Raw genomic sequence first — 23,483 nt, forward strand, 5'->3', positions numbered from 1 at the left:
CACTAAAACTACAATTACCGTTACCACCATCACCACTAAAACTGCCATTACAATTATCAATACCACTAAAACTACAATTATCGTTTCCACTACCACTAAAAATGATTACCATTACCACTAAAACCATTACCATTAACAATATCCCTAAAACTACCATTACAATTATCACAACCATTATCATTACCATCAAAAACAGCATTACCATTACAAAAGTCAATACCATTACCATTAATTCAATCATTACCATAACCATTGTCAATTACATTTCCATTATCATTACCCTAGTTTTAAAGGTCATTACAATTATCAGCATTAATCAATATTATCAGTATCAATACCATTATCGTTACCACTTTCATTACCATTACCATTGCCAATACAATTATTACCAACATTACCATTACGATTTCCATTTCCAGTAAAATTTCGTTTGTTTATTTTTACATTCAATTAAATTTGTGGAATTCCTAATCCTCATCTAAGGTTACGCTTTAAACTAATACTCTGTTACGTTGCCTGAGAATATTTAACTATTTAATTATGTCCATTTTAGGCTTTTAGCTAATAAATAAAATAAAATAATTGTTTTTTTTTACGCGACTCTGGGCAACATCTACTCACAAGCTGTAATTCAATTGCAAACGCATTTCAAGGCGCGCCCCGGGCTTGGCGATAGCTCTTCGCCATATTTAAATTATTGTTAAATGTTATTTTTAAGACTATATTTTAAATTATTGCTTGTTAATATTAATTCGCATTTATTTTTTTTTATTTTTTTGTGGCAATGTCCGGGCTAAGCCCACAAAAAGATTTACATGCATACCTACATTTCGTACATGCCTCCCATTGCATTCGTTTCTTTTCTTTACCATTGACCAAATCTGCAAGTAGATGCAAGAAAAAATAAATCTCGTAACAAAAATCAATGAAGTTCATATGGCTACATACATTCATATTGAGCATCCATGTATGTACGTATGTACGTATGTATGTGTGTATGCATGCGCTTAATAGAACCATCATTGCTGCGGCATGCCATGCTGAATTGTATTTTTATTTGATTTTCATTTGCCGCAAATATCAATCGCTTACATTCACAATACTTTTTCCAAATCTTGTTTATAGCAGCTGTGCGAAAAAACACAGCTGATGACAAGCGCTGATAGACGAGCGGGTTGCAGAGCGCGCTACAAGCGTTGGCGCTTGTATATAGTAGCTTTACAAGCTTGCTAAACATATTCAGTCCAGTGCTTGTTAATATTGTTGTTTTGCTGTTTTTCTTGTTGTTGTTTATATATGTATGTATGTACGTATGTACATATTTATGTATGTATGTGGAGTTGGCTACATATTTTTGTCGATTATGGGAAAGAGATTAAATTGTCTATATGGAGATTCTTATTAGCCTTTGGTCGAAGTCTTTTTGAACTCGGGGGGGGGGGGGGGGGGGGGGGGGGTCCATAGAAACATCAAAGGTTAAATAAAAGTATGGCTTACAAGTTTCCATAAATCAACGGTTCAATTAGATGGCAATGCAAAAATTGTAATAATTCTATTGTGTCTATGTAGCCGCAATTAAGAATACAAGAAAATCACAAATTTTGTTTTTTTTTCCTTTTCCTTCCACCAATAATGGGTGTGCAAAAAATTAAAAAAAAAGAATTGTTTGTGCTTTGAGGAATAGGAACTTATGTATGTATGTATGTATTTGCTTAGCTCTTCTGAAATAGGAGCAGTGGACGTCGAGCGAGCCATTACACTATTAGAGTTAATAAATATAAAATAAAAACTTGACAACGATAGCAATAAAGAACACAATGTCTACGAAGATAAAGGGTAAATGTAACGATAGAAAATATTCTTAATCTGGTAACGATATCGATATTGGATGACGATGGAAAAATTTGTTAAAATAAACGATACACTAGAAACAAAAATATTCATAGAGTGTAGTTATAGGGTAGTCCAAAAATGCATCTATTTACCTATATCGAAATAATATACCCCAGCTTTTTTTATTTCGAATTCAAAAAATATTTAGAGGTCGCTCAAAGCGCTCAAATTTTTCCACATATTTTATATATGTTGTAAAAAAAAACAATTTTTCGTAAAAATGGTGTAGAACTCTTGAAAATCAATATATTTCGTTCAGAAACCTCTGTTTCTTTTCAGGGGACTGATAAATTGGTGAACTAGGCATCATGAACTATGCATTGAGAATGAAGATGGTGCCGAGGATTTTCTTTGCAGCCGTTCGATTCTCAGGGAAATTCTGGCAATTATTCTGAAACCTCTTTTCTGTCTTTCGAAGAACTTATTGAAAGATCTGCTTACGAGGAGGTCTAAGCGTTATTATATTTGTCTTGAAGCTTTGAGTTTTAAAAAAAATTATATTTAATAACAAAATAAATACTTTTCTTTTTAAAACGATAAACCCTAAATACAGTAGAAATTAAAAAATATTATTCCTTTCAAAAATTTAAATTTAAAAAAACCTAATTAAAAAAGCTTAATTGAAAAAGAAAAAATTTCAAAATTTAGTTGAATTAAAAAAACTTTTTAAAATAAAGAATCCAAAAATTTTATGAAAATAAGCACATTAAAAAGAAGATAAATTAGATAAAGTAAAAAAATAAAAGAAATTAAAAAACATTTGAATTAGTAAAAAAGCATTTAAAAATAAAATGGAATTAAAAAAAATTTATTTTTAAAACAATAAAATCGACAAGATAAAAGAAAATTATATTACAGAACGAAAAAATTAATCAGTTGAACAAAATAAAATAAGTTCTTAAAAATTAAATTAAAAAACATATTTCACATTTTAAATAATGTACTGTAAAACTTAAGGAAAGATTGAATTAAAAAAGAAAAAATTTATTAAATAAAAAATTTAAATAAATCAAAAAAGTTTCTAAAAATTAAATGAAAAAAAATATATATTTTATTTATAAAACAATGAAATGAAAATTTAAAAGAAAACTAAATTAGATAAAATGAATAATTTGGAAAAAGGTAGACACCTAAATATTTAATTGAATAAAAACAACTTTCTTTGAAAAACTAAAAAATTTAAAAATTAAACGAAAATTAAATTGGACAAGAAGAAAAATTTCTCTTTAAACAAATAAAAAAATATAAAATATAAAATTTAAGAAGAAAAAATACAGAAAATAAGTTTCCAAAAAATTACAATTAGATGACATATTCAGAATGAACGAAGTACTCTAGACAAACTAGTAAGATTCGTGAAAGGGTCTGTTAAGTTTACATAGGAGTTACGACTTCCCACGCAAACCTATTATTTTGTTAGAATACCTGCTGCCCGAGTTCCTGAAACGTAGAAAATTCAACATAAAATTATTTTAAAAATAAAAGCTACACCAAAAGTGAATGGAAACTTAGCAGCGATGTGGCTACTCAAAATGCGTTCAATTGAAAAATAACAACAAAAAAATTGGAAAATAGTAGCCACCCCATCGCCAATTAGTAGCCAAAGTCAAAAGCTGGGCGGCAGTTTTGTTCTCTCCGCCTCTTCCACATCTTAGCCGAACTAAACCAAAGCCATACTTAACAGAGCCGGACTAAACGACCCAAGCGCCTAAATTGGTCATTTCCAGCAACGCCACTTAGAAAAATTAACAACTCACAACAACAGCAATAATGTAAAATAGTGTACAATAACAATTGTGAACCAATTTCAATTACAATTCGCGAACAATAAGAAAAATCAAAAAAGAAAAGAAAAGCATGGCGCATGCGCATGCGCACAAACAATAATTGCGAGCAATTGTTTAGCGGTTTGTTGTTCACTGTTCACTGTTCACTGTTCACTATAATGTTAAAAAGGTCTATTTAAGTTGTATGTAGTACTTTGGCTTCGTCGCGCTTGTTGAACGTGAGCGCTGGCGATGGCTTAGTAATTGCGACATGACCAAAGCGGTAATATCGTGCACATGATTGGCATGGTTTAGGCGCGCGCGCAGCAAGCGCAGCATCGACGATTGAAAGTCTTGTGAGCGCGACCCACACGGAGCGGCCAACATGTGTGACCCCGGCGAGACGGGCGTAAAAGTTCAAAACAAGGCTAGCAGCGTTCGTTTGCCGGCTTGCTCTTCGTAGTATTTAGAGTGGTGGTGGACGAGCACAGTGGCGGAGAGGGCAGAAAGGTCTGGCGGAACGAACGCTGCGTGGCGAGAAGGTTCAACGACAATTGGCGTGCAATTGAACTGTGGCTGCGCCGCGGCAGTAGCAACTTGGGCAGCAACAACTTGGGCACACAAAATTCACAGCGCAAAGAAGCCATCCGAGCAAATTTACGGCCAACAAGCATTTACCTTGGTTGCTTTGCTGGCCGACGACTGTGCCTGCTGTAGCGTGTATTTGCAAATGCTAATGCTGTCTTGGCTTTTTTGCGCGCAAAATGGGCTGCTGCGGCTAATTACCTACCCGGCTTGCTCTTGACGTTCGCATTCGAATTTTGGACATTTTCGGTCTGTTACACTTTTAGGCGATTTTTTGGCTTCGCGTTCCTTCCGTTTACGTATGACGCTGTTGAACGTTTTTGTTGTTTGTTTTTGCCATTCAAGCGTTTCGGTTAATTGGCTGCAAACATTCTCATTCATTCATTGGTGCAGTCATTGATTGTATTTTTTTTTTTAATTTTTATTCTCCTTGCCAATATAACTATTTGTTACCAAAAATGTAGGTGATGCCTTTATTTTCATTTTCCACTGTCTGCCAATTTAATTTAGTCAATAAACTTATTTGTGTTTATTGTTATTGTTTTGTTGGTGCCTTGCCTCTATGCTGCCAACATATGTACCATTGACACCTGTTGTTGCCATATTATATATGTGCATGTGTGTGTGTGTGTGTGTTTGTTAGATAGTTAGTACTTGGCTAGAAACGTGACTTTGGCAATTTTTCATTTTTGGCTTCCGTGCACTTCTGTTCGACATATCCATACAACACTCTCGCGTGTCTACGCCAAATTACTGTAAATTTAATTTGAACAACATGCAAATATGGTTTGGGGTATTTTTGCAAACGTACATACATACATACATACACACATACTTACAACGTTTATAGGAAAATATCTCGGAACAGAATTGAATGCAAGATTTTAGAATGTTAGCTAACTACATAAATATGCACATAGGTGGGCTTTGCTCCCGGAGTCTGGCAAGAGTAACAGGGCAATGCTGGCAACTGTCTTTCACCTCACCAAAGTCTTTCGAAAGACGAAGATGAAAATGAAGTTCAAAATTCAGTTTAAGATTAATGTTAAGATAAAAACAAACACGAAAGACAATGGAATAGACAAAGCCGCTAACAAATACTAATACAAAGACGAAAATAACAAGTAATAAAGTAAAGTACCATAATCGGATCTAAACTAAATTAGTATGGGACCACCTTCCTTTCCTTTAAAAGAAGAATTTTAGAAAAATATTCCGACGAATTGATAACCTTCTCCTTTTTTGAAGTCGGTTAAAAACAAAACCAGAGCCATAAATTAAGGCAGAAAAAAATATTGGCAGAGACAAAGCCTAAGATAAAAATGAAGAATCAGATCAACAATAATATAAAGGCATAGATTCAAATACTGTAAAGAAAAGGATAGGATAGAGATGAAGACAAAGAGGCGAATGTCATGTCAAACCCGAGGACTAAGATGTTTTTTATTATGTTATAATGCTCACCTTACTTCTCGTCCGATGACATGGCCAAGCCAGCGGAGCCGCTGTATTTTAATTCGCTGCAAAATGGCATACCACAAAAATGTATCATCGGCGAAGTTGTCTAGTTGAAGAAAACAAGGAATCGATTCGCCATTTTCTTTGCTTACATCCAGATTTCCAGCTTGCCAAAGGTAACAGAGCAAGAAGAAGAAGGTAACTCATCTAATTCAGTAAGTGATTTAACAGCGCGTCAATAATTTCAACAACGCAACTGGTGATCCAACCATTACCTGGTAAGGTGCCAAGTCCACTTTTTTTTCAAAATTTTTAGCTTTTGTTGCAGAATGACAGATAATGCGAAACTACATCGATTTTATGTCTCCGCTGAACAATTAAAAAAAATGTTTCTTTTCACGTTTAGGTACCGACATACTTTCGTAAAATAATTTTAATCATCGGAAAACTCAATTTGTTTCCTATTGAAAAAAAAACGTATATAATAATTGAATAAAAAGCTTTATTAATTTTTTTCAGTATTTTATTTATTTTTTTGTATGTAAATAAATTGTATCAGTATATATACTATATATATGTATAGGTATATACATAAGTAAATGAATAGCATGCACGATTTAAGTTTAACGTTATATTAGTAGTAATAAAACTAACATATATATAATTTTAATCAATTTTCGATATGTGTATGTATATGTTTCGCATTGTGTGTACATATGTAACTATGTGTGTATAATGACTGAATTGCCACAAGAGCAATAAGTAAGTTAATGAGAACAATAATGAAAAGTATTCTATAGTGCTTAAAAAATATTATAGTCATATTATATATGTATGTATGTATGTATGTATGTATCTATGCAAGCGTGCTTTAAGTGCTGTCCTTTTATTTTGCTGCCGAAAGGAGGCTGAAAAAAGTTTCCATCAGAAAACCTTTATAAAAAATGCACATAAAATTTTTCCTAACATCATATACATATTTACGTTATCAAAAGTGTGCAAAAATCCTATTTATAGAAGCTTTTGAAAAGCATTCATCTGGTTTCGCTTGTTATGTGAATAATATAAACAAAAAATAAAAAATAAATAAATCTAACCGAAATAAGGAATAAGGAAATCAAATTTTGAAAATCAAAAGATTAAATATTTAACCAAAAATATTTCTACTTATTTTTTTTTTTTTGTATACATTTTTAAGAGAAACTTATGTGGTACAAAATATCATAGACAAAGCTTTGAAACGCCTTCATTTTTTATCAAAATTTAAAAATTTTTTGAAGGTGTTTAAAAATAATTGAATTAAATAAATTGTTTATTGAAAAAATTAAATGCTTATTTTTTTTATAAATTTTCATTGAAAATTCAATGATTTTTTATTACATAAAGTATTTAAACCGATTTCTTCTGTTATACAAAAAATTTGAGTTTCTAAAGTTAATTTTTTAGGAAATTGTTTTTTTTTAAGCATAGAAGATAATTTTCGTTTACCTAATAAATTTTATTTAACTTATTTGTTGATAAATTCAGTTTTTACTTTTCGTGCTTTTCTAGACGAGAGCCGCCCTTGAGAAACACAAAAACGCTTTAAACAACAAGGAAATCAAAAATGAAATAAATAAAATTTTTAGCAAAAAAAAATTTTAAAATTAAAATTAAAAAAATTAGTTTATGATAATTTTTTCTTCTGAAATATGTTTGCTGTATTCCACAAACTTAAGCCTTACAACTTTTTAGAACTTGATTAACATTTTTAACTTTTTCTGAATATTTAAAACATTACCTTAATTTAATTTCTAGAAAATTTATGCACTAAAATAGTGTATTAAAACTTTATTTTATTTGAAAAATCCAAGATTAAAAAAGTGGAAATATTTAGCCTTCAAAGCTAAACTTTTTGGAAAAAATCCAATTAGTTTTTTTTTGTGTGAGTTCATGAAAAATAAGTTAGTTGAAAGGGTACGTCCTTTCGTGTAAAATACGAATTTTTCCGCCTGAATTTCGTCTTATTTGCTCTTCGACTAGCCAAGCCAATTTTCAAAGCTTTTGCATAGAAAACTACATATGTATATGTAAGTATGTGTTTGTAAGAATGTTAGTGCCTTAACTAATTTTACACTTAAATATACTAAAATAAACAAGTAAATAGATAGATTTGTCTTACATACATAATTAAAATGTTGAAAGGAAATATATTTAAATTTGTATAAGCATATACATATGTATGTCTGTATGTATGTTTGTATATTTGTATATCTAAGCCGACACTTTAGTGCTCGATTTTCACTACATTTTTTTTTTCACTTGCATGTTTTTATTTTTCTCGTGCAATAACACAAACATACATATAAAAAGTTTCGCTTTTCAAAATCACATTCTTTACTGTGTAAAGGCCGTTTGTAGAAAAACTTGCCCTAATTTTTACATTCCTTATGATTTACATACCAGAATTTTTGCACAATGATTTCTATAATTCTGTGTGACAATTCTCACACATTTATGTATGTTTTGTGTGTGTGTGTGTTAGTGGAAGTGTTTCGTCGTCAGCTTTAGTTGAAATTCGTCAACGGAAACTAATTTTTATCCTCCTCATCGCTAACGTACATGCAAGTCAGGTCCGAGGCTACGTAGGCACGATCACTGCTGTAATGAGAAAATAAAAAATAAAAAAATTAAAATTAGCGAATATTGGACGAAATGTACTACATGGAAATAGAATACTTTAAATATATATATTTTTGTTTAGTATACTTCAAAAGAGTAGCTCGTTTTTGTAACGCTTCTCTACCGATTATTTCTCTACTGGTAGAGAATATACGTCATTCTCAAGTACTTATTAGGAGTAGAGAACAGGGCGACGAATTCATATCTCAATTCGCTTGGTAGAGAATTTTTACAGAAACGAGCTACAGGGCTGCAAACCACTCCAAATAACGGTGCGGTTCGGTTTAGTCGTTCGAACCACATAGAAAACTTTGTACCGGTACAGTAACCGGTTTACGAGTATCTCGAACAAGTCCTGAACCAGGCCCGAAATGGTCCTGAATCAGTCGTGAACTATCCCGAAATGGTACTGAAATAGTTCTAACTAGTCCCCAAATGGTTATGAACTAGTGCCAAACTGATCTGAAATAGTCCCGAAAAGATTCCGAAAAAGTGCCGGAATGATCCTGAAACACACTTGAACAGGTCCCGAAATGGTCCTAGATAAGTTGCGAATTAAACCCGAAATTGTTCCGAAAAAATCCTTGAACTAGTCGAGAAATGTTCACTTGTAAACATACGAAACAATTACAGATTTTCTGCTGGGTTAACGCAAATTTGGCCTCATAAAAAAAAAAAACAATATAAAGCATAAAAGCTGAACGTTAATCAAAAATATTTTTTTGTTGAACAAAAAATTTCTAAAGTTTCACTAAACACGCAGCCTTCAAATATCTTACATTTCCACTTGGCGCCATTCACTCAACCATGAAGAGAATTTGCATCGAAATCGAAAACTCATACACAAACGAATTCAAATATAAATTCTTTGAGCGCCTTCTATGCTCGCTTTGTAAGTCCATATGTGAACCATACAAAAGTGTAAACAAATATACTTATGCACTTATAAGCACTAAAGTACTCAAGTAACCACCGACGACATGCAGGTAACCAAATGAAAAGCGTTACACATTCGCCAGCTTGTCGGCAATTATACAAATATGGCAAACGAATTGCAAGTAAAGCAAAAAAGGCAAAGTTAAAAAATAAAAAGGCTAAACTGAAGCGCTAGCTACTGTAGGGAACCCAATTGCGCCAATATTTGTTGCTACAAGTAATCATCAAGCCATAAAAGAAGGTAACAACAATTGCACGCAGCAATGCACAAATATGGCTACAAAACATACAAACTGACATATACTAAGGAATGTAAGTATGTAAGTACATTTGCAGTTGCATATAAGTAAAAATATTTGTTTTTGGATTTGCGAATTTGAGTGTGATAAATGCTCGTGTGTGCGTGTGTGTGTGTGTGCGCGCGCTTGCAAGTTTGGCGCGCGCGTACCTTCATTTTCCACCTGATTTTCTCGCTTCACTGCACTGCGCGGCAGAAGTAGAAGCGTCTCAAAAAAATGCCAAAGCGAAGTTTTTTTCCTCCCCCCCCCCCATATGTGGGTTATACTTTTAAGGTAAGCTCTGTGAAACACTTTGTTGATTTTAATCGCATATCGGACAAAGCGTCTGCGTGCTTGCGCGGATTTGTGTAAATGTGAATTATTTATTTGTGAAATGACGAGGAATTATGAACGAATGTGTAAACAGCTGTGTATATATATATATTGTACATACAACTAAATACGCCCGTAGCCTTAAGACTAAACTCGACCGGCATGAAATTTGCGATATGCACGCATTGCACATAGCATTTATGTATGTGCGGAGAGGTGGTGTGGTTGGTTGTGGCAAATTGACCGATTTCAGTACGAATTTTTGATTGACGTTTGGCGGAAAATTAGCACAAAGAACATATAAATATTTGTAATACCAAAACGAGAAGAGTGTAAAACCATTTAGGAGTACATATATGAATTATGTAGAAATAGTAAAAATTCATACAATTAATTAAGATTGTAAAACAAATTCATTTTGAGGCAATTTTTAAAAAACGTTAGGTGAGTGGAAGGAATACTTCGTCAGTGCTTTGGAGGTTGAAGAAGGGAAGATAAGTAGATTTTGTTTAGTACATATGAGAAATGAAATTTAGTGAAAAGTTTTAATCTGGTATTAGCAGTGCTCTACGCGGCAGCGGAGTTTTCTGTAACATCACTAAGAGCTGGTACCCATATGAGTCTGGCAGGCACATAATAACCTAAGGGAAAGTTAGGCATTATAATATTAGCTTAAAACGTAGCTTGTTGGAGTTCACAATTCGAGATTAAAAAAAAGCTTTTAGCAAAAAACACCTTCACCTATCCTTCAGGCTTACTTTCAAAACTGATACTGAGGCTCACTGTTAGAAAATTTCTATGAAAATTGAATAAAATATTATGCTAAAGTGCCTTAGCCAATACAAAAACACATTTAATCAAGTCCAGGACTGTTTCTGCATGTCCTTAACCTATACTTATTTTGTTTACGAATACTGATAGAGCATCTAATGGAGCTCATTGTAAACTATCAAGTTATTACAGCAGTGGTCCCCAACGAATTTGAGGTGATTTATCCGAAGTGCAGAGTACTTGCATTAGAAATTCTTGATGATTTCTATTAGCCTATTCCCGTACTCCAGGATCTAGTCAGAAATAGTCGGATATGCGGATATTATAAATGTGTGCACGGGAACGACTTCGGGCTATTTCTGACTAAATCCTGGAATACGTGTGCCGGCTATATGTGTTCTCATCTCTACAACTTCTATAGAAGTCTGTATATAGGGTTCGTAGGTTCGTAGCCATATTACCAATGGTCAAGGGTCCGGTTAGTATTCCGAGCAGAAGCCGAGCAGAAGCCGAGCATTATATGACGTAAGCACGATACAGATGAAGAAAGTCCACATTCGAAAATTTTATGCAATACAAAACTCGGCGCCCTGGGCAACGGCCCTCTCGCCCTAAATGTGCACAGTTTTCCTAACTAAGTAAGTTAGGAATCAAGAGTTATAGCTAGGTACTTCGCTTCGGATGAGATATTCTAATTTTGGCAAGAAAAATGTGTTTTTTTTTTTTAAATGCGATTTCTGTTTCGGAATGGGTTGTTGGCCCGGTAAATAAGCCTGCCTAGTGCTCCTTTTATTAGGTTACTTATCGTTGGTAGGAATTTACCTCAGATAAGTACTTGCATTACGAAGTCGACAGTATAGGCGACAACCTTTATTCCCGTTGTTCTAGGCGATTTCGAGAATCCTACCCATAGCTGTGAGGGTCCTAGTTTTTTGTTTTACTAACTCTGCTTTAAAGCATAAAGTCAATCCATTCTATTAGTTATAGAGCGCTGAAAGCCACGTTCTAAGAGTGTCCTACTTATTGCTTTCGTCCGGGATTATAGAAAGCTCCATCAATCGCCAAAAAGCCATACAGCGGGGACTAAAAAATCGAATCATATATCCCAATGACCACCAAGCTGGTATAACAATGCGTTATACTTTACAGTATAGCTATGCAAATCTCTAGGGGATCTTTTCTTAATACGCACACATAAGCGATTCAGTCCCATTTAAATGGGTCGACTGTGTGCGACAAAATATGAGAATTGGTGGTTTGAGGTTCTGCAAATATAGGATTATGAAAGCACTTCTTGGGTATCTTAATTGACCTGAGTTGGCTAGGCTCACCCACTAACATTTTATAAATCGTTAAATCCAAACACCCAGTCAAAATTATATTATAAAATAGTATCTATCATAAAAAATTACATCCTTTCGATTAACACTACATTAATAGTAAACAATATTATATAATATCTACTTACAAGGCAGTTTCATGCTCGTACACCGATGCGACCATGGCGCTATATTCGCTCTCCAAGTTGCTATGAATACCACCAATCGCACTTGAGGCACAACCGCCCACGCTGAGTATACCACCAGTGCCAGTACCAGTGCCGGCGCCAACACCGGCGGTCATAATCAGGCCAGCACCTCCACCTACGCCACCTGCGCCACCTGCGCCACCACCACCTCCAACACCTCCGAAATTCATGTCGATGCTCTGTGGCTGCTCGCTACGTTCGTATGTCTTTATTGCCGCATCAAAATGTTGTTGCTGTTGTTGTAGCAACTGTTGCTGATGCTGTTGCTGTTGTGCTTGCAACTGTTGTTGTTGTTGCTGATGTTGTTTATGCATTTGTTGTTGCTGTTGCTGATAGATGATAAAATTATCAGTGGCTGCCACGGCTGCCGCTGCAGCCGCTGCCATTGCTGTTGCTGCTGTCACATTAGACATTGTTGGCATAGTTGTTGCCGCTGGCAAAGCTGTGGGTATTCGAAAGCCACATTGCATGGTTGCCACACTTTTGTTCTCCTGTTGATTATTGTGATTATTGTGGCAACTGTTGCTGCCACTGCCACTGGCGCTGCTACCGTTCGTGCCAGAAAGGATGATTGTAGTGCTGCCGCTGCTGTCACTGCCAGTATAGCTGCCGCCTCCAATAATGCCGCTACTATCGCCATCACCATTCATGTTGTTGTTGTCGCCACTTTTGCTGATTTGGATGTTAATGTTGTTGCTTGTGGCATTCATGTTGCTGCCACTGCTGCAATCGTTCATTTCATCAACACTACTAGTGTTCGTATTGTTGTCGTTGTTGCAGTTGCTTGTGCCTGCACTGTTGCTGCTGCTGCTATTCGCTTTATTATTCGTCTCATTATTCAAGCCAATTATATTGTTGATGGATGGTGGACACTGGTCTGTGGGGATTGGTATTGTTGTTTGTGGCGCTAAGGCAGCCGAGACTACAGCGATGTGTTGTTGCTGTATTGTTGCAGTGGTTGATGTTGCAGCTGTTGCTGTTGTTGCTGTGGCAGTTGTCACCAAAGCAGTCAGTGCGATTGCAATGCTTGTGCTACAAGTAGAAGAGCAGACAAAGCAAAGACATGTAAGATTATTGCAACAATAATAATAACAATAATAACAATAAATGTTGTGAACAGAGGAAAAAATTTTCTAAATGCATTGTAGTTATGTATGTATGTATGTATGTAGGTGTATGTATGTGTACATATGTAAGTGTCCACAAGTTGTTGGCAAACGAATAGAAAGCTCCAATTTAAATCTGTTGACAATTGAACGCTCAAAAACATTTTATATGCGCAAAAGTTGATTTTAAATTGCTAATTGAAATCATTTTGCCAACTTACATCACCCACGAGTGCATGTAGTTATACTTACATATATAGGTTGTGTATACATTAGGGCGGGTCAATTTGTATGGGAGCTTTTTTCGACTAAATATACGCCTATATCACAGAAGTATTCTACGTGTAATTCTTAGCAAATTTTCTAAAGAAACCATGGGTCTCTAATCAATTTAGAGTTTGCTGAACTGCGAAAATAGGTTTCTTAGCATTTTGCTGTGGTCTCGTAAAGACGTGCTTAAATTTTTTACAACCATGTACTATGCTATAAGGGGTTTTTTGGTATGAGGAATCCATTTCAGCACTTATGTTTTTCTTAAAACTTCCACCAGATGGCGCAATAGTGAAAATTCGACAAACTCCAAATGGATTTTAGACCCATGGTTTCTTCGGCAAATTCTTATAAATGCAGATAGAATCGTCCTATAGTCAAAAAAAAATTTACCCACCCTAACATACATAAATACGTATGTATGCAGAGATATGTGAAGGGGAAATTGAATTAACATAGTATCGGTAAACTGCATTTATTTGAATCTAATATACTTGGAGACTCAAGACTGCAAAATAAAAACTAAAAAGGTTGCATTTCCACTTTATGTAAGTGTGCGATTTTATTGTTTAATAGCTAAGCTAGACTTTCAAAAGCAAGAAGATTGCCAAGATACTCTAACAAGTGAACGAGTGCGTCTTGATGTCACACAAATAGAGAAAACTAAAGTCTTAGGCCGCCTCTGAACGCAAGATGGCTTTTTATGAAAACTTTGTCATAGCAGAAGCATAATTGAATGATTCTTTAATGTCTGCCTAGCAAGAAAAAAAACAAACACTACGAAAGCAAAGCTACCCTCGATTCCCACATTAAGAGTTTATCCATTAAATAGTTTTAATTTTTGATATTATGCAGCTACTATGCACATTCATATGTCCATATGTATGTATGAATACTCACTGACATTCTCACATGCCATTCATTAACCCAAGCAGCTCAGCTCACTACAATCAATAGACTGCCCTTAACCTTTCCAATTAACCATCGAGTAAATAACAAAGTTGTGAAAATCAACCTAAATATCAAAGACTAAAGCTTTAGCGCTCAAAATTGCTTAAGACTCAAGCGCGAGAAGTGCCATTTTAATGATTTTATTGTTTTCAATTTTTTTCAAAAAATGGGTTGGGCGTCATGTCAGCGCGCTTGGTAGCCACCACCAATGCTTGTTGGAGCATTCTTAAGTGCCATTCATGCCACATTACAATAGTGGCAACAATACCGTTATTGCTGCCGCTGCTGCTGCTGCTGCTGCTGCTCAAACATCAATCAGTCACATAAATCAATTTAATTATTAAGTAAACAACAGTTGCAGTCAAAGCGTGTACGACAGTGGAAAATCGAGAATAGGTTTTGTAGAAGAAAAAAATAATAATAATTGCGCATTGCAAAAAAGGTAGCATGTAGCAGTGGCAGTGACAATGGCCGCCACATACACACACACTCGCTTTTTGAGGTATATTTAAGTACGTATAGCCTTAGAGCAGTGGGTTGGCTAGTGCACTTTTTAACCCAAAATTATGTAGGGTATGTCGGCCACATGTTTGCACAATTTCTAACATCACTCTGCACCACAACAAATTATTTGTGTTTTTATGCCTTTTTAATGCACGAAAATTATGCATTTATGTACTACCGAAAATAACATAGTAAGCCAAATTGGCTATAAATTGCAAGCAACTGTAAGAACATATACATATGTATGTATGTATGTAAGCGAATGAAGGTGTAGGCATTTATTGCTGCCACAGACCGTTAAGCAGTACGTACTCGTTGCCACAATTATTGACTTAGACGTTGTGTCTGTATGTATATATAAACATAAATCCCTTTGAACATCGTGCCAAGTGTTGATTACAAGCATTAAAAAAAGAAAAACCAAAAAAAAAAAAACTATTTCAAAACTTAACCATTACTGAAATTGTTACGGTTCGATTTTATTGTTGTTTAACTACCAACTGCCAATTTTCGAAAGCAATAAATTTGATGAATTGCTCACGCCTCAAACCGAAATGCTCACAAGCGAGCATTTACACTTAACTCTTCTTGTTTGCCACTTCACATTTAGAGCAGTGCGCGGTGCTTTTGCGCTGACACTTTGAACTTTATTACACTTTAGGACTATTTTAGAGACTGTTACTGGTTAACAAGCCCCTCGAAAGGGTGGTTCAAAAATTGCACAGAAAATGTATTCTTCTTGGCAAAGTGATATTGACCTAATGTAGTTAGTCGCGCGAATAAATATTCGCAATTTCCGAAAGCTCCTAGGGTAGTGAGAAAGAGGTGTGACACAGGGAGTTTAAACCTTAAGCTGGGTTGTGCATAAATTTGATATGCGGGATGATTCAAAGAGAACAGTGGGTCTTGGGTAGTGAAGCGGCAAAATGATAACTAAAATCAAACCCTTCTAGTTGCAGCTGTAATCCATCAAATGCAGAAGAAACGGGGGAGCATCTCTTGTATAACTTCTAAACACTGCGTCGAGCTAGAATGATGTTTCTAGGCAGATCTTTTTTTTGGGTTTAAAATAAATACGAATATTAACTCAGTGCAACTTTTTCGGTTTTTTTATGTTGACGGGCTGGTCCACTTTTTATGTTGTTACCTATTTTTGGAATTGTGGTTTTAAAACGACACGTATTGGAGCTGTTAAGCTCCCCACTTCAACCAATCAACCAATCAGTCAACGCATAGCAGCAGATCGGACAGTGAACAGTTAAAACTCCCACCAGTAACGAGAGATATGGTTTGCTCAGTTTTAAGAGCTTGCTGTTTCTGCCGGCGATCTACCCCTGGCCACATGGACTAGTCACCTGGCTGACTAAAAGATCATAAATATGTTCAGAAGCAGACCATATATAACCAGTAGAATTCTAACCCTTCCCTTACTCGGCGACAATCCTTGCTAACTCATCGTCCATACAGTTACCTACGATATATCTGTTAAGAGAGTAGTCGTTAGGCATTCACTTAGCATTTTCGAACGAACGCTCATTCAGCGGCAGCTTTGACTGTTATGTTTATCATGGACACACGTTTGGCTTTTCCTTAAACGGCAGAGTAGGATTGATCCAAAGTATGCCACTGATTCCAATTAAGATCGAACTTGGCATGCATTTGTCTTATTAAGCTCCTTGGACACCGTTCAATAAAGTTAGTTTAATGATAGTTTCATAGAGCCAGAAATCCATCTTTGGCGAGGAGCAATATCGCTTGCCAAAGGCTCATTCGCAGTAATTTGAGGCTACCGACATGCTCTTTACAATTTTCTTCCAGGAAAGCTTGCTTTTAGCAGAGCGCCTGCGAAAACCCGCCCAGCAGTAAGCCTACCAGAACATTTTAATAGTTCAACAAATAAATGAAGAAAAAAGATACGCAATGACGTACAGAGTGGCCACAATTCCACATCTATTTTGGCGCTTTTACAAAATTATCCGGATTATCATGAGTTGTTATTTTCAAACCACCCCCGCACATTAACTACTGTTGCGCTTGCAAATGCGAAATTTGGTGTGAATAGATTGTTAATTAAACTTTATTGTGTAGAGCAATTCACAGTTTGCTTTTAGTGGATTTTATTAACTGTAAATACTTGAATGTACCTTTTGCTAATTGTCTAAAAAGATAGGTCAGAATTTTCGCAATGCATTAAAAAATTGTATATATATTTTAAACAAGGCCGAATGGCATGAAAATTTTAGATGGGAAAAAAACAAAACTACATTGTTAACTGGAACACATAATAATCTTCATTTTAATTGTGATTTTATGTGCATACATACAGACATACTTTATGTTTTTTCTTTTAATCTCTTTTCAATTCTTAATGGCTGCTGCAGACCAAAGAGGGTCAAACACACACACACACACACACACACTCATGCAACCCGAAACCGGTACTGTTAGTTTTGTCATAGTAAATTAACATATCTTGCAAATTTTATGCTAAATCATCACTGCAGAAAGCAACAACAACAATAAATTCATACTTATATGGCAAACCAACTTTGGAGGTGTGTAAAATATTTACGATGGCTGGCAATCCAAAGTTTTATAACATTGTTGAAGTGCTTTAAAGGAGATGTACGGCTTTGTGGCTTTTTATATAAATGCACATACATACATATGTATGTATGTATGCAGGTAACTGCGATTGCGATTGCGATTGAATGAATGAATGAATTTATGGATGCCGGACCTATTTTTAGACACACACATAAAGTTAGCAAAGAAGCTGAAAGATAAAAAAAATATTTACATAACTGCTACAGTTCAACTTTGCAGTTTGTTTTAATTTTTTTGTACACATCGCAAACCAGCGAACATTGTTTAAATCAAAAGTCTTGTTTTTTTTTGTTCTGAATGTCTGCAGGCTATTTATCTAGGGGCCTCCTAATTGAAAAAAAAACTAGGGTAGGATATGGAGGAAAAACTCGATGTTCGAAAATCAGCTAACACGACGGATTTAGTATAAAATAACTGTAGTAAACCCAAGTAGCTATTTTTGAAAGTTAAGTCAGAAAGCTGCTTAAAACTTTAGAGTCGACTTAATTTTGACTATAACTTCGGGTCATTGTATTTAAAAAGCATAGACAAAAGTTGAAAAAAAAATTCGTAAAAATCTCGTAATTGGAAAATTGCGAATTTTCTCACTCTTAGTTGCTGTTACCCTGACAGGTGGATTCGGTACAGGATTAAGACCGAGGTGTTACACAAATCGACATTTCAAATTTTGTTCAAAAGTCATGAAAATTCAGCAGGTTTTCACAACAGCAAACTTTTAATTCAGAATTTTTAGAGAGATATCAAATTTACAATTTTACGTATTTTTTCCATACATCGCACACCGTCTTCAAAAGAGTCACACCTCAAAAAAATACGTTTGTCAGGAAATGCGAAAAACTATTGCTTAGCACATAATAATCAGTTTTTTTAACACAGTATAAGAAAAATTTGCTCCAGCTTTTGCTGAAAGGTAAATAAAAGCTATGCGTACATTTTTAGCGCATAATCTCAAAAATGCCAAATTTTGAGTTGGGACTCTTTTGAAGACGGCGTGTGATATTAAAGTGTGTTCGAATTTTTTTTAAATGGATGAAAACATATGACACCGTCAGCAAACAAAAGTATCAAAAATCAACGGGATTTTGCATAAACTTGCACTTTTATTTAATGAACTATAAAACTGCAAACTTAGAATATTTTTAAAAAGATTGTAGTTGCAAAAACTTACTTTTTATGCTGCGTTTTCACAATAGAATTCAGCGTTTTGTCAAGAGCTGCCATAAAATATTTCTCGCGGCCCTTATTTTAATTTTTTAGTGCTTTTAATTTTCACTTTTTGTAATTGTTTACTTGTCTCATATTTTTCCAGATCTCCCCCCATAGTGTTTTAAATTTATGCAGAATTTCTGAATTCCTCATTGCTAAAATTGAAAAGCTTCAAATTCGTGTGCGATTGCAAAAAGCAAATTTTCGAGTTTTACATCCACAATATTAGCAGTTGACACGCTTTATTTGCCATCCCCTCGTTCGGAGACAGTCATAATTTTTATTTCAGTGTATCTCTGCTAGTCAGGTTATGTCAATGTTGTTCGCAGCGGATCAACAACCCATTGCGCATTTTATTGTCGAAACATAAATTAAAAAAAAAACAAAAAACAAATTTCGAAATCTGCACGTTTTATTTGCGGCATAGGTACATTCATACTTAAAAGCAGCAAAAATTTGCAAATTAATTACACACACACACACCTGGTCATTTCTATGAGAAGTTATCACATAACTAAGCTGCGATATGCAACAGCTCGCTAATCGTCAGCGATTTGTACACATTTGAGTTCATCAGATAAGTGAAATTAAATCAGATTTGTGTTTTTTTTGCGCATTTATGTAGCTTTTTAAGGCGACAACTATTCCTTATTAGATCACAGCCAATGCGGATGCGCAGCGAAGCATTAAATTAGCTGGCCAACAACAACACCCATTTCGCGACACCGATTACGACGACGGACGACGTATTACATCGTATTGCGAATCTGTGAAACATATTAATTTTTTAAGTATTTCTTTTTCTTTGCAAATTTTTTGCGCATAAATATTATTTTGGATATATCGCTATCTATGCATTTTTGGGTGAAACTTAATTTATATTCTCTTCCATATTGCGGCAGGCAATCGTTTCGCATTAATTAATTTCAAATCGCCACTGTGGTTTTGAACAATAGCCACCAATGTCCACATTTACAGTTAGGTAAGTTGGCTAATACGTAAGCGCGTACTAAATACATACCTACATATGCATGTGTGTGAGTGTCTATGTGTTATTAGATTTTTGTAATTAATTAATTTTCGCATTTCGCGTTGTTATCTTTAAGCTCATAAAATTGCAAACGTTTGTTGACTATTGATTGCGAATTGTTGATTGCAGGTTGTTGTTTCCTTGGTTGTTAGCTGATTAAGCCGCCCCTCTTTGAATGCCAGTAAACAACACTTTTCAATGTACAAATGTACATTTTAGATTTCTTTTGTGTCTAATAGCTTAACTCATATATGGCGCCCCCAATTGTTTGCAAGTGTTTGTTGTAATTTTTATTGCTTTTCTTTTATGTTAATTAAGTGTTGTGTTGCCAGTCGCTGCGGGTCAATCGAGCGTAAAAGGAGCGCTGCGGTTTACGGGTATGTATGTAGGTAGTATAGGTAGTACCTTTGTGTGGCAAATACATAAAATCATAAAACGTATGGGCTCAAACTATTTTCATATATTGCATAAAATTGGATAAACGGCAATAATTTTATTTTTTATTTTTACTACTTGTTACCGCAATTGGTTTGTTGCTATTCAATGTAAATATTCGATTTACATTTACTATTAAATAATATAAACGGGAGTGGAGCATTTCATTAATAATTTACAAGAAGAGAAACTCCTTATCTCGCTGGAATATACATTAGGGTGCCTCACGAAAAAAAATTCGGTTGTCGGTAGGTATTATAAAATTTATAATATTTCAAGATTCCCGCCAAAATATTTCGAAAAAATATTAAGATCTACGTGAGCTAAATCGATTTGAAAATACCTTCAAAAAATCGATTTATTTTGATTCTGCTGGTACAATTTTTAAACATTTTTATACAGGCTCTAAATGCTTAAACTCTTCTAATATCTGAGGTGCCTTTTGGGACGAAAACCTTTTGAAAAACTATTTTTTTTTTTGTTTTAAGTATTTTCAAATCGGTCCAGCTCACGAAAATCTTTATATTTTTCCGAAATCGACTTTTAGATTCATCTTATCGGCAAATAGGTACAATATGAAAATTTTATTGTCATCACTATTGCGAAAAATATAACTATGACGTCAGCAAAATGGTGAATTGACAGAGAGAGAGTTAGCGGTCCGCGGAAACGCGTCACCAACGCTTTAATTTCATCAAAATTTGACCGTAAATACGAATTGCAAAACTCGACTCTGGCGCCATCTAGCGAATCCATTTTTCAGAAAGGTATTTCTCATCACACCTGCAGTATATCTTTTTACATCAACTCATTTTTCGTTAAAGTATTTTCGTAGCAGCCGCAATATACGTTTCTAATTTCATCAAAATCGGATCGTAAATAGAGATTTTCTGAATAACTCGACTCATGCGCCACCTAGCGGAGCAAGACATAGCCTATGTCCGCGCTACACGTTGAAGGAATTTACTATCCAAAATTTAGTTGCAAACCTTTTAAGGAAAGTGTTTGACCAAAGCTTTAACAAAGAAACTATAATATAGACTCATTCCAACTTCTTCGCGTAATCTGCTTTCATCATTAGATCGGTTCATACAGATATGCTACGATAGGCATTCTCGATTTTTTGATAAGTATAGTGGCCGTTATCGAAATTCTTCTTGGACAGAAGTCGGTAAAACTCGTCATGAGCTGGGCGTTATAGTGAATTTCGTTTAACAAACTAGTAGAAGATTTAGAGAAGAGTACAGTGTAACTTCGATAAAACGAACCTTAGATAAGATATCACGACTGAATAAAACGAAATTTCTGCTGCGTGCGTTTCTTTATTTGCAAATTTTTAATGCAATGGCCTCTTCATACGGAAGTCTTGACTTAGGTGGTTTATCATATTGAGGTACATACATATGTAAACAGTCACAAGCCTTCTCTTAAGTTAGTATTTTTTTGTTTCATTTATTATGCGAAACCAATTATTGGCAGAAGTTCGAGAAGTAACGAAAAATGCGACCAACTGTTTAATATTTTTTGATAGAATAATTTTTCTTTAAATACTTAGTAGGTATAAAATGAGGCTTTTTTGCCTTGCCTAGTCCGTAGAAAGTGCAAGGTCCACACTGCAGCTGTTGAGACTATATCTGAAGTAGTTCATTGATTAGCTAGCCATTACTTTCATTGGAATTTGTATTTATAAAGGAATAGCTGCCATCGTAACCGGGTGGTTAGTTGTACCAGCTGCCTTTCTGTAGGTCCAGATGTCCCAATAACATCGAAAAAAATTGGTCGCCCCTGGCAAACCTCCGTCTGCATTTCTGCCATGAAAAAGGAGCTGCTCATAAAAACAATTTGCCGTTCTTAGCCGGCGTTAAACTCTAGGCCCGTCTACAACATCAAGACGCACAATACAAATTGGAGGAGAAGCTCGGCCGAGCACGTAGAAATAAGTACGTACGTATGTATATGTAAGCGCCAACACTTAGTTATCTTACTCATAAAGGGAGCAAATGGTTAAATACCAGTTAAATTTTATGTAGGGAAGGGAGTCTTATGTTAGTATTAGTACTTAGGAATGTATGTATGTCTACAGGTGCCTAAGTATTACAGAAGCAACAAATTAGCCAAACGAGAAATTTAAATACTTTCGTCAAAATGTGCAATTCCACAAATGTTATAGATATATAGTTTTATGTCATTTTATATAAATTTTAAGTGCTTACGCCAATCGATAAAATGCTATCCTCCGATTTTGCTTCAATTTCAAACTGCAACCTGCTCATTGCAATTATGTACATATGTAAGTTTTCTTCATTAATCTTCATAGTATTGGATATTATTTATGTATATATATATCTGAAATACTAGGGGGGCTTCTACTCGTGTGTATGTTTATAGTTTATACAACGTTTTCCCTTCGGTTTCATATATTTCTGTATATTCCACCCCATTTTTATCATCTTAAAAATGTTATTTATGTCATTGTGTATGCTTGTTCAAAAGCATTAAAGTAAGCGCGTATCCTTGAAAAAAAAGTAAATTTTTTTTTTTTAATTTAATATTTAAAAATATGATTTTTACAAAAGCTTAGCTGGCAAAACCATCAAAATGTCGACTGAGTTACAAAAATTAGCAAAAGGTATTGGAGAATTCACTACTGGTCGCCAAACCACGGAATCAATTGGTCGAAATTTTCATACAGTTCGAAAAGCCAAGGGAAAGCTTTATAAATTTACTTAGGGTATATATGTTGGTTGTTTGGAGGTCCTTGTCCACTTAATTGGATGAGTTGTAACACAAAAACTCATATCTGAACAATTAGTAGGTGCAATAAATTATTGGAGCTTTCACTGTAAGCTCTTAGTTGATTATGAGGGAAAGGAGTACAAAGTTTCAAGTTCCTAACTGTCTAAGTGGAGGAGTTATAACGCAAACACTCATATCTGAAAAATTAGTTGCATGGGAGCTATGTAAATGATTAAAACATTAAAAAATACAGCCAAATTTTGATCGGATAGCAGGAAAACTGGTTTCAAACAAGCAGACGGACGGACATGGCTAAATCGATTCGTCATTCTGATAATTTCGATATACTTTTTTAATCGGCTACAAATATGTATATGTACCACAAAACCTACTAGCAATTAAAAGTGCCTAAAATGTTTGTTTATTTTG

General features: G+C 34.7%; 2 protein-coding genes across 5 annotated transcripts in view; both read right to left on the reverse strand.

Moving 5' to 3' along the window:
• Positions 1-7,540: 7,540 nt before the first annotated feature.
• On the reverse strand, positions 7,541-13,553 carry LOC118742097 (putative mediator of RNA polymerase II transcription subunit 29). The gene is made up of 3 exons (XM_036474060.1): positions 13,537-13,553; positions 12,150-13,241; positions 7,541-8,342 (listed from the first exon to the last, which is right to left on the reverse strand). Exons 1-3 carry the CDS (start codon positions 13,551-13,553, stop codon positions 8,273-8,275), a joined length of 1,179 nt encoding a protein of 392 aa, XP_036329953.1. The 3' UTR covers positions 7,541-8,272.
• Positions 13,157-23,483, reverse strand: part of LOC118741257 (protein timeless) — a 37,192-nt gene continuing 26,865 nt past the window's right edge. For 2 of the 4 annotated variants that reach the window (XM_036473167.1, XM_036473166.1), the window contains one exon: positions 21,621-22,831. In XM_036473167.1, coding sequence (XP_036329060.1) covers positions 22,783-22,831 — 49 coding nt within the window. In that variant the 3' untranslated portion in view covers positions 21,621-22,782. Of the gene's footprint in view, positions 13,242-21,620; positions 22,832-23,483 lie in introns of those variants that run through there. The other 2 variants (XR_004993263.1, XR_004993264.1) reach the window with 2 other exon arrangements.

Source organism: Rhagoletis pomonella, unplaced genomic scaffold, assembly GCF_013731165.1.
Source record: "Rhagoletis pomonella isolate Grant_MI unplaced genomic scaffold, Rhpom_1.0 Rhpom_scaffold_00006, whole genome shotgun sequence".
Classification (NCBI taxonomy): Eukaryota; Metazoa; Arthropoda; class Insecta; order Diptera; family Tephritidae; genus Rhagoletis; species Rhagoletis pomonella.